A 12,619-nucleotide genomic window follows, 5' to 3' on the forward strand; every position below is an offset into this window, starting at 1 on the left:
TGTTCAACTTTTCTCAGATTGTTAAGTCAGTCACCACTCAATCATCTGCTTTTCAGCTTCTAAAATGTTATTGGCGTCTTTTATCTGGTGTGGTCTTGAGTCTTCTTGGTCCTTGTGGTTTTATGGATTTTACTACTTATTTCTCCTACGTAACTGTAATTTTGTACCTGTTGACCAACCTCTTCCTATCTCCCTTTCCCTTACTCCTCCTGGCCTCTGGTAACCACTATTCTACTATTTCTGGATCAACCTTTTTAGATTTCATGTATAAGTGAGATCATGCAGTATTCAGCTTTCTGTGATTGGCTTATTTCACTTAATGTAATGTCTTTAAGGTTCATCTATGTTGCTGCAAATGATAGGATTTCATTCTTTCTTATGGCTGAATAGTATTCCACTGTATATATATACCACATTTTCTCCATCCATTCATCCACTGATGGACATGTGGATTCCACATCTTGACTATTGTGAAAAGCGCTGCAACAAACATAGGGGTGCAGATATCTCTTATACATAATGATTTCCTTTACCTTGCATAAATTCCCAGTAGTGAGATTGCTAGATCATATGGTAGTTCTATTATTAATTTTTTGTTTTGAGACAGGGTCTTGCTCTGTCACCAGGGTGGAGTGCATTGACACAATCACTGCAGCGTCACCCTCCCAGACCCAAGCAATCCTCCTGCCTCAGCCTCCTGAGTAGTTGGGACTATAAGCATAAGCCACTGTGCCTGACTAATTTTTTTATTCTTTATACTGGAGATGAGGTCTCGCCTTGTCGCCCAGGCTAGTCTCCAAGTCCTGAGCTCAGGCAATCCCCCTGCCTTGGCCTCCTTGGGCTGGATTACCACGCCCAACCCTATTTTTAATAAGAATATTAAATATACTGTTGTCACTATATTTATGGGCATACTGTTGTCCATAATGGCTGTACTAATTTATATCCCATCAACTGTATGTTTCTCTTTCTCCACACCCTTGCCAGCATTTGCTATTTTCTGTCTTTTTAGTAATGGTCATTCTAACTGGGGTAAGGTGATATCTTACTGTGGGTTTCATTTGCATTTCCCTAATTATGAGTGATGTTGAGCATTTTAAAATATACAGTTTTGTGTCTTTTTTTTTTTTTAATAGAGATGAAATCTTGCTCTGTCACCCAGGCTGGAGTGCAGTGGTGTGATCTCGGCTCACTGCCAACCTCCACTGCCCGGGTTCAAGCAATTCTCTTGCCTCGGCCTCCCAAGTAGCTGGGACTACAGGCACGCTAATTTTTTGTGTGTTTGTAGTAGAGATGAGATTTCATCATGTTGGCCGGGCTGTTCTCGAATTCCTGATCTCAGGTGATCCGCCTGTCTTGGTCTCCCAAAGTTCTAAGACTATAGGTGTGAACCACCGTGCCCAGCCTTCTGTGTCTTCTTCTTCTTTTTTTTTTTTATAAAGATGGGGTTTCACCATGTTGGTCAGGCTGGTCTTGAACTCCCAACCTCAGGTGATCCTCCCGCCTTGGCCTCCAAAGTGCTTGGATTACAGGCGTGAGCCACCACGCCCGGTCCTTTGTCTTCTTTTGAGAAATATTTATTCAGATCGTTTGCCCACTTTTTTTTTTTTTTTGAAACAAAGTCTCACTGTTAACTCCCACTTATAAGTGAGAACCTGTGGTATCTAGTTTTCTATTCCTATGTCAATTCACTTTGGAGAATGGCCTCCAGCTCTAACCATGTTGCTGCAAAGGACATGCCTTTGTTCTTTTTTTATGACTGCATAGTATTCCATGGTGTATATGCAACACATTTTCTTCATCCAATTCACCACTGATGGGCATCTAGGTTGATTCATGTCTTTGCTATTGTGAATTGCACTGTGATGAACATGAGAATGCATGTGTCTTTTGATAGAATGATTTATTTCATTTGAATATATACCTAGTGATGGGATTGCTGGATTGAATGGTAGCTCTGTTTTCAGTTATTTAAGAAGTCTTCAAATTGCTTTCCTTAGTGACTGAACTAAGGAAATGTCCACAAAAGTGCATAAGTATTACATGTCCACAAAAGTGCATAAGTATTCCCTTTTCTCCACAGCCTTGCCAGCATCTGTTGTTTTTCAAGTTTCTAATAGCAGCCATTCCAACTGGTGTGAGATGGTATCTCACCGTGCTTTTGATTTCATTTCTCTGATGATTAGTGATGTGGAGCACTTTTTCATATGTTTGTTAGCCACTTGTATGTCTTCTTTCGAGAAATGTCTGTTCATGTCTTTTGCCCATTTTTAATGGGATTATTTGTTTTTTGCTTGTTCAATTGTTTAAGTTCCTTATAGATTCTGGATGTTAGACCTTCGTCAAATGAGTAGTTTGCAAATATTTTCTCCCATTCTGCATGTTTTCTGTTTACTCTGTTGACATTTTCTTTTGATGTGCAGAAGGTATTTTTAAATTTTCATTTTACTTAAGGTTCTGGGGTACATGTGCAGATCATGCAGGATTGTTGCATAAGTACATATATGGCAATGTGGTTTGCTGCCTCCATCCCCCCCATCACCTACATCTGGCATTTCTCCCATTATCCCTCCCCAATCTCCACACCCCCTACTGTCCCTCCTTTGCCACCCTCAACAGACCCCACTGTGTGATGCTCCTCTCCCTGTGTCCATGTGTTCTCATTGTTCAACACCCGCCTATGAGTGAGAAAATGTGGTGTTTGATTTTCTGTTCTTGTGTCAGTTTGCTGAGAATTATGGTTTCCAGATTCATCCATGTCCCTACAAAAGACACAAACTCATCATTTTTTATGGCTGCATAGTATTCCATGGTGTATATGTGCCACATTTTCCTTGTCCAGTCTATCATCGATGGGCATTTGGGTTGGTTCCAGGTCTTTGCTATTGTAAACTGTGCTGCAATGAACATTTGTGTGCATGTGTACTTATAGTAGAATGATTTATAATCCTTTGGATATATACTCAGTAATGGGATTGCTGGGTCAAATGGAATTTCTATTTCTAGGTCCTTGAGGAATCATCACACTGTCTTCCACAATGGTTGAACTATAATTTATACTCCCACCAACAGTGTAAAAGTGTTCCTATTTCTTCACATCCTCTCTAGCATCTGTTGTCTCCAGATTTTTTAATGATTGCTATTCTAACTGGCATGAGGTGGTATCTCAATGTGGTTTTGATTTGCATTTCTCTAATAATCAGTGATGATAAGTATTTTTCATATGTTTGTTGGCCTAATATATGTCTTCTTTTGAAAGGTGCCTCTTCATATCCTTTGCCCACTTTTGGATGGGTTTGTTTGTTTTTTTCTTATAAATCTGTTTTAGTTCTTTGTAGATTCTGGGTATTAGCCCTTTGTCAGATGGGTAGATTGCAAAAATTTTTTCCCATTCTGTTAGTTGCCAGTTCACTCTAAATGAGTGAACCATGACCTCAGGGGAGTGGGTAATGCACCCAGCAATTTTCTTGCCCATTTTTAAAAAAGAATTATTTGAGTTTTTGCTATTTGTTTCTTTGAGTTACCTATATTTTTTGGATATTAACCTCATGTCAGATACCGAGTTTGCAAACATTCTCTCCATTTCGTAGGTTGTCTCTTCACTCTGTTGATTGTTTCCTTTGTTGTGTAGAAGCTTTCCGGTTTGATGTAATTCTATTTGTCTATTTTTGCTTTTGTTGCCTATGCTTTTTAGGTCTTATTAAAAAAAAAGTCCTTTCCCAGAGCAATGTCACAAACTATTGACCAATGTCACAAACTATTTCCCAATGTTTTCTTCTAGAAGTTTCACAGTTTCTGATCTTATGTTGGTCTTTTCAGTGGATTTTTGGGGTCTTAAAACATTGATTTTTCATTCTTTACTAAAATCTCATTACTTTTAAGAGTCAAGTAGCTTTGTTTTTCCAAGGTGTACACATGATAAATATTGATAATGTAATCTTTCTTTTTTTCCCTTTTTTTTTTTTTTTTTTAATAGAGATGGGGCTTTACCATGTTGGCCAGGCTGATCTCGAACTCCTGACCTCAAGCAAACCACCAGCCTTGGCTTCCCAAAGTGCTGGGATTACAGGCTTCAGCCACTGCGCCCAGCTGACCTTTCTATATAATAGATATATCACTTCTTTTCTTTCACATCCTATTGTGTCGGGCAGCTGTGGTGCACAAGGTATGTATTAAATGCTTAACGCACACACACATATAGCACACACACGTTTGCCATCCTGAATGTCTAGAATGGCATATTCCTGCTGCCATTTTTCTTAGTTAGCAGGCTTTATAAACACAGAAACAGCCCTGATGTTTAAAGAGTTTACTTTGCAAACAAAGTAAATAACCAGCATGTTGTCTTCCCTTAGACCCCTTTCTTAATAGTATTATACAAGAAATTTCAACTTTCTGGTATCTTCCTAGTTCCCAACTGCAGCTTTACAAGGAGGCCTGCTATGACCATGCCATTAAAATTGTAAACCACTCCCTCTCCCTCAAAATGTAATCCTTTTTGCAGCCTCTATTTTTTCCATAGCACCTTTTACCACCCAACGTATTATACAATTTACTTGATGATTATTTTTTATGGTTTTTAACCATCCCCTTTACACACACACAAACACACACACACACATATTCTCTCTCTCTCTCTCTCTCCTTGAAAGCACGAATCTTTGCCTGTTTTGTCCATTGATTTTCCTAGGTACTTAGAATAGTGCCTTTCACATGGTAGGGACTTTATAAATAGTTACTAAATGAATAAATGCATGAACGAACACTGCGGTGGCAATATTCAGTTCCTGACTTTTTCTGTTGCCTGAAGTTGAGTCAATTGCCAACTTTTTTACTCCATTTCTAGGGTTAAATTCTAGTGTGTGTTTATGTGGTGGGGAGATGGGGAGGTGGACAATATTAAATGCACAGTAGATCACATCGAGTTGCAAGTGCCAAAAAGGAAACAAAACACGGGAGAAGAATAAAAACCAGGAGATGAGAAGCTAACATTTTAGATGGGAGGAAGATCAGGTAAAAGATGAATTAGCAGTGAAAATCTGAAAGAAGTGGAGGTTCAAGGCATACGGATACCTGGAGGAAGAACATTCTAGGCAGAAGGGATGGAAAGCACAGACACTGAAGACGAGATCATGTCTAATGTCTTTGGAGGGAAAGCAAGTGGTCCAGTGTGTCTGAATCACACAGAGCGAGAGGATGAGGAGAAGAAAACAAGGCCAGAGAAGTAAATGGAGGGGAGGTGGCCAGATCATGTAAGGAAGCAAAGATCATAAAAGAACTTTAGCTTTTATCCTAAGTGAGGTATGAATCCACTGGAGAATTTTAAGCACAGGAGGACATGAACTGATTTACATTTAACAGAATCATTCTCACTGAGGTTTTGAGAATAGACTGCATAGGAACAAGAATAGAAGTAGGGATGTGGCTGGGTGCAGTGGCTCACGCCTGTAATCTCAGCACTTTGGGAGGTCAAGCTGGGCAGATCACAAAGTCAGGAGTTCAAGATCAGCCTGATCAATCTGGTGAAACCCTGTCTCTATTTAAAAAAAAAAAAAAAGTAGGGATGCAAGTTATGATGCCACCTTAATTATACAGATGAGAGGTAATGGTGGCTAGGACCAGAGTAGCAGCAGTAGGGGTAGTAAAAGGTACTGAGTTTCAGAAATATTTTGAAGGCAAAGCTAGTGGGATTTGCTAATGAACTGAATGTGGGATGTAAAATAAATACAGAAATAGAAGATAACATGAAGATAACATCATAGTTTCTGGCTTAAGTAACATGAACAATGAAGTTAACACTAGCTAAGATGAGGAAGAAAGAAACAGATTGAGGGGGATGAGGAATGTGGTTTGAAATATTTTAGCCTATCAGTCATGTCAATTATGTAGTTAGACAATAAGTTGGAGAGGCCTAGGCAGGAGACAGAAATCTGACAATCACAGTTCATTGAGGTTTTTTTTTTGACAGAGTCTCACTATGTCACTCAGGTTAGAGTGCAGTGGTGCAATCTCAGTTCACTGCAACATCTACCTCCTGGGTTCAAGCAATTCTCTTGCCTCAGCCTCCCGGGTAGCTGGGACCATACGTATGCACCACCATGCCTGGCTAATTTTTGTATTTTGAGTAGAGATGAAGTTTCGCCATGTTGCCCAGGTTGGTCTCAAACTCCTGGCCTCAAGTGATCCACCCTCTTTTGCCTCCCAAAGTGCTGGATTACAGATGTGAGACACTGTGCCTGGCCTCATTGATGGATTTTAACACCATATTACTGGAGAGGGAACATCTAGAGAATGAAGCACATCGAAAAGAGAAAAGTCCAAGTAATGAGCCAGGGGAATCATCAAATATTTAGAGGATGAGATGATGAATCAGCTAAATGGAATAAGATGGAAAGACCAGCAATACCGGTGAACGTAGTATCCTGGAAAGTGAGTAAAGAACCTTTTTTAAGGATGGAGAGTTGTCCAAATGTGTCAAAATGCTGGTAACAGAATGTTTAAGATGATAATTGAGAAATGACTATTGAGGTTAACAATGCAGAATATCATAATTTAACTGTGTCCCCATAAAAAGATGTGTTGGGCCGGTCGCAGTGGCTCAAGCCTGTAATCCCAGCACTTTGGGAGGCCGAGGCGGGTGGATCACGAGGTCAAGAGATCGAGACCATCCTGGTCAACATGGTGAAACCCCGTCTCTACTAATACAAAAAATTAGCTGAGCATAGTGGCGCGTGCCTGTAATCCCAGCTACTCAGGAGACTGAGGCAGGAGAATTGCCTGAACCCAGGAGGCGGAGGTTGCGGTGAGCCGAGATCGTGCCATTGCACTCCAGCCTGGGTAACAAGCGAAACTCCGTCTCAAAAAAAAAAAAAGATGTGTTGGAAGACTAACTCCTGTTACCTCAGAATGTGACCTTATTTAAACACAGGGTTTTTACAGATGTAATCAAGTTGAAATGAGGTTATTAGGGTGGACCCTAATATAATATGACTGGTGTTCTTATAAAAAGGGAGAAGTTGAGACACACAGAGAGAAGCACACAAGGAGAACACCCTGTGAAGATTGGGGTTATGCTGACTTATCCAAGGAACAATCACAAGTTAGGACAGAAACCTGAACAGATTCTTCCTAGCACCTACAGGGGAAGCATGGCCCTGCTGACACCTTGATTTTGTAACTCCAACCTCCAGACCTGTGAGAGAATAAATTTCTGTGTTTAAGCCACCTAGTTTGTGGTACTTTGTCACTGCAGCCCTAGCAAGCTAATATATGGAGATGAACGATTGTCATGAGAAGAAAAATTATAATAAAATTAAAAGGATCTAATTGGAGTGGGATCCAGAGAGAATAACAAGGAGGAAGCTGAATAGAGTGTGTATAGTCAAGACTTTTCAGGTGTTTTTCCATAAAAGGAAGGAGAAAAATAGAAGAAGGCAGAAAAGCAAACGGTCTGAAAGAGAAGTTTTTTGTTTTTTAAGTGGGAGAAATAATAGTATGTTTGATACTAATGGGAATGATTCATTAGAGAAGGAAAATTTGATCTTGCAGGAGATGGGGTAGATGTGTCTGCACTGAAGGAGATCTGGTACACTGAAGGAGACTAAGACTCACAAGTATAGGTTATTCACGAATAACAGGAAGTAAATAGGGTACAGAAGCACAGGTGCAGGGAGATGGCAGTGGCTTCATATCCTCCCACTGCTCAGAGAAGTAAGAAATAAAGCCATCGACTGAGAGTTAAGAAGACTGGGAATTGGTAGAAAGAGAAAAAAATGAAATGGCAATTTGGGAGTGTGGGAAAGAGCAGAAACTGGTCATAGTAAGTGACTATTTTTATATGCTATTGAAAGTGATTGGCATACTTTATTTAAAATTTTCTCATCTATATTTATAATGAAAATTAGCCTACAGGTTTTTGGGGGATGGGTTATTTGTCAGGTGTCAATAAAAATTAATAATAATAACTGCCATTACTGAGTTCCTCTCTTGTGCCGGGTACTGGGTAAAGCATTTCTACTAATCAGCTCATTCAATTCTCATAGTAACAAGGAAATCATATATGCCTTCCTCTGCTTTTTTTTTTTTTTTTGAGACAGAGTCTCACTCTGTTGCCCAGGCTGGAGTGCAGTGGTGTGATCTCAGTTCACTGCAACCTCCACCTCCCAGGTTCAAGTGATTCTCCTACCTCAGCCTCCCGAGTAGCTGGGATTACAGGTGCACACCACCACACCTGGCTAATTTTTGTATTGTAGTAGAGATGGGGTTTCACCTTGTTGGTCAGACTGGTCTCGTACTCCTGACCTCTTGATCTGCCCACCTCAGCCTCCCAAAGTGCTGGGATTATAAGCATGAGCCACTGCGCCTGGCCATTTCCTCTGCTTTTTGGATGAGGAAATTGCAGCGGGGGATAAGGGCACAGTGAAGTAATATGCCAGAGTTTTAAAACAAAGTTGGGATTCACACCAAGTTCTATAGCTCTAAGATTAATGCTTTTAACCAGCAATTCATGCTAACTTTATAAAATAGCTTTTCAACCTATGCTAAGTTCTGGAAGAGGTGATATAAAAATGGGAATTATCTATTCTTTGGAAATAACAAAAAACTCATTAAAAGAAAACATCAGTTTTAAAAATACAATATTTAAAATGAAAATATAAGGCAGGTATGGTGGCTCACACCTGTAATCCCAGCACTTTGGGAGGCCAAAGCAGGAGGATGGCTTGAGGCCAGGAGTTTGAAATCAGCCTGCATAACACAGTGAGACCCCCATCTCCACAAAAATTTAAAAAACTGGTTGGGTGTGATGGTGCACACTTATAGTCCTAGCTACTCAGGAGTCTGAGGCAGGAGGATTGCTTACGCCTAGGAGTTTGAGGTTGCAGTAAGCTATGATCTTACCACCGCACTCCATCCTGGGCAACAGAGCAAGACGCTGTCTCTATAAAACAACCAAACAAATTAAAAAAAATGAAGTGAAGAAATAAAGAGGTAATGGCTTGTTAATTGAATAAACATCTTTCTATTTACATGTGGCTATTTCTACTTAAAAGTATGAAGCCTTTAATTTAATAAATATTCTTAGAAAAAGATGTGAATCATTACTCTCAACCTCATTCATCACCATGTTTTATCTGTCTCTTATTACTGTTCTGTCTCCAAATACGTTGCAAACCACTCTTTTCATTTTCATGAGCCATCATTCTTAGGGTAGGCTGCTACCACACAAGACTGGACTATTGCATGGCCTTTCTGTTGGTTCTGCCTCACTTGCTTGTACCACTTGTACTCAGTCTGTACACAACAACTGGAAGGACTTACTTTCTGTGTATTTACTATTTTACAACTGAGTGCTGCCAACAAAGTAGCCTAATTATAAAATATTCAGCTGTATAAAATAATCTGTAGTGCTTAATTACAAATGGAAAGCATAATTTTTGAAAAATAAACACTTGAACATAACATAGGATCCTACAAAAAGGCATTAAGCCAAGTGGTTTTTAATTTGCTTATGTGACGTTTCTCCTTTTTTTGTTTTTGTTTTTTTTTTTTCCCAGTCACTGGAGTATTTAACGATCTTTCTTCTTTATATGTTTCCAGTGGAATGCTATTATTTTCCCAAGTCACTCTTCCCAACAGAAAAAAACTAAAATATACTAAATGAACTCTAATTCCAGTAATTTCATGAAAAATCACAACAAGCTCCATTTTCTAGAGATTTCCCTAGCAGAGAGAGGTGACTTAAGTACAACATGAGCACCTTGATGTATTTTCTCTCAATAATCTTTTCTCTCTAGGGCTTAGCAGTATGAGTGGCGTATATTAAATGCTCAATAAATATATCTTAAACACTATTAAATGAGTACAATATTTAATATTTTGTAAGAGAATCTAAAATTTTTGAGCCATAAACTGGATGCTTCGATAGAGCGCTTCTGTATTTCAATTATATAATCATGTGATTTTTTTTTTTTAAACTGTGAGTTTTGAGCTCTCTGAGGTATGCATGTTCTTTTTCATTCTTGACAGCTAATTTGCAATACTTTCCACTGGTCACATACTTGCCCTTTTATCTAAAATGTCAAGTTTCTCAAAGTTTACCTTGAAGCATGACCAAAGACTGTCGAAGTCGGCTGTTTTCTTTCCGGGTGTTTGTTAGTTTTTCTTTCAGGCTTTTTATTTTGGCGCACAATTCTTCCTTTGACAATTCTGCTAAAGGCTCCTCATCCTCACTGGAGCTTTCACCAGGCAGAAAGGCATTTCCTGAATATGGGTCTCTCTAAAATAGAAGGCAGGCACAACAAAAGAAGCCTCATAGCATCTTTAATGGTTTATCCCAGGTTAACCATTGCATGTTGTTGGGACTTCATCAGACCCACGAATTTCTTGTTCTCAAAGGCACCTCCTGCCACTGAGCATGAAGAGGATGTGCTGGGGGTGCCCCACAACCCTGCTCCCCCGACATCCACCGTGATCCACATCCGCAGCGAGACCTCCGTGCCTGACCATGTCATCTGGTCCCTGTTCAACACCCTCTTCATGAACTCCTGCTGCCTGGACTTCATAGCATTCGCCTACTCCGTGAAGTCTAGGGACAGGAAGATGGTTGGAGACCTGACTGGGCCCAGGCCTATGCCTCCACTGCCAAGTGCCTGAACGTCTGGGCTCTGATCGTGGGCATCATCATGACCATTCTGCTTATCATCATCCCAATACTGATCTTGCAAGACTATCAATAGATCAAGAGGAATCATCTCGGCCAGGGAACCTGCTCTGCCTCTGACCTCTCTCCCACGTACTCAACCTTCCGCTCCTCGCCCTGCTCCGGAGCCGAGTCCTGTATCCACCGTTTATCCTCACACACTTTTCTACAATGGCATTCAATAAAGTGCATGTGTTCCTGGTTAAAAAAAAAGAAAATAAAAACTACAAAAACTCCAGAAAGTAAAATTTTATAGCTTCTCTTGACAGTTTCCAATCTCTAGAGCCTAAATATTCTGTATTTATGTTTAAATCCTGAGAACAGATGTCATTAATATACAACAAAAGATGTGCAAGACCTTTACGAGGGAAGCAAAAAAAAAAAAAACTTGACTGAAAGATAATCTAAATTAATGTAGAGAGAATCATGTTCAAAGATAAGAAGGCTTAATTAATTTGCCATTTGTTCAATTATCAATTTATTGTGAAACTATAATTGTGGTTCATTATTTACAAGAAATATTGTTTTTATTAGATTGCAACAATATTGGTGAAAATGATAAAAAGTATTTGTTGAGTGTACACCAGACATTTAGTGGTGATGTAGGTACTTTATCTGTACCTTTATATGAAATGCGCACTTTACAAATGAGAGAATAGATTCAGAGATATTGTCATTTGTTAAAGGTTACACATCTAGTAAACACTGGAGCTTGGAAGAGACCTTAAGATTGGCTCCTGTAGAATCCTTAATTTAAAAAAATATTGATTATCCCAAAATTGAGCCATAGAATTAATATGATTTCAATAAAAATCTAAAAAGACATTTTGGTAACCTAATAAATTGGTTCTAAAATTTATATGGAAGAACAAAAGGCCAAGAATATCCAAAGCAATGCTAAAGAAGTATAAGAAGCAGGGTCTTTCTTCACAAATAAAAAGGCTTATTAAAAATCTAGAGCAATTAAAACAGTAGGCTGCTGGTTCAGGGATAGACAACATGACCAAGAAATAGAAGACAGTGACCCGAGGCTGGGCATGGTGGCTCATGCCTGTAATCCCAGCACTCTGGGAGACTGAGGCAGGACGAGCTCTTGAACCCAGAAGTTCAAGGCCAGCCTAGGCAATGTGGCAAAACTATGTTTCTACAAAAAAATACAGTAATTATCTAGGCATGGTGGTGCACACCTGTAGTCCTGGTTACTTGGGAGACTGAGATGGAGGATTGCTTGAGCTTGGTAGGTTGAGGCTGTGGTGAGCCATGATCACATCACAGACTGGAAGACAGAGCAAGACCCTGTCTAAAAAAAAAAACAAAAAAAAGAGAGAGTGCCCCAAAATAGATGCACACAAATGAAGAACTTCGACATGATAGAGGTGGCATGGCAGCTTACTGCAGAAATGGGATCTGTTCAACAAATAAAGCTTAGAAAAATTGGTTAACTATTTGGGAAAAAAATTAAAGGAAATGGATCTCTTATTACACACACACACACACACACACACACAACTTCAGATGGGTTAAGAATTTAAACGTCAAGAACAAAACTAAGTTTTGCAAGAAAACTAAGTGCAGGTATTTTGAATGTGGGGCAGGAAAGAATTTCTTAGGCATAAAATCATTGATCATAATTAAAAAGATTAATAAAGTCAGTTAAAATTAAGAACTTTTGTTCATTAAGGCATATTAAAGAAAGTGAAAAGATACATCACAACTGGTGGATATTTGCAACGTTAAGTGGTAAATTAGTAAGGAAAAAGAAGCCAGCAACTCAATGGAAAAATAGGCAAAAGACACAAACAAACAATTTACAGAACAAAAAACCCATAGGGCTTATAAATATACAAAGGGATGCTCAACCTCATTAACAATCAGGGAAAAGATGATCCAAATGACAATGAGATCTCATTTGGGGCAAAA

At 39.3% G+C, this 12,619-nt stretch overlaps 1 protein-coding gene across 2 annotated transcripts in view; it reads right to left on the reverse strand.

Moving 5' to 3' along the window:
* Positions 1–12,619, reverse strand: part of BEND6 (BEN domain containing 6) — a 77,436-nt gene that overhangs the window by 27,432 nt on the left and 37,385 nt on the right. For both annotated transcript variants that reach the window (XM_021665452.2, XM_012441636.3), the window contains exon 3: positions 10,099–10,276. In XM_021665452.2, the coding sequence (XP_021521127.1) occupies positions 10,099–10,276 (178 nt within the window). The remainder of the gene's footprint in view (positions 1–10,098; positions 10,277–12,619) is intronic.

This window comes from Aotus nancymaae, unplaced genomic scaffold (assembly GCF_030222135.1).
Source record: "Aotus nancymaae isolate 86718 unplaced genomic scaffold, 86718_ANA_hifiasm-v0.15.2.pri h1tg000040l, whole genome shotgun sequence".
NCBI lineage: Eukaryota > Metazoa > Chordata > Mammalia > Primates > Aotidae > Aotus > Aotus nancymaae.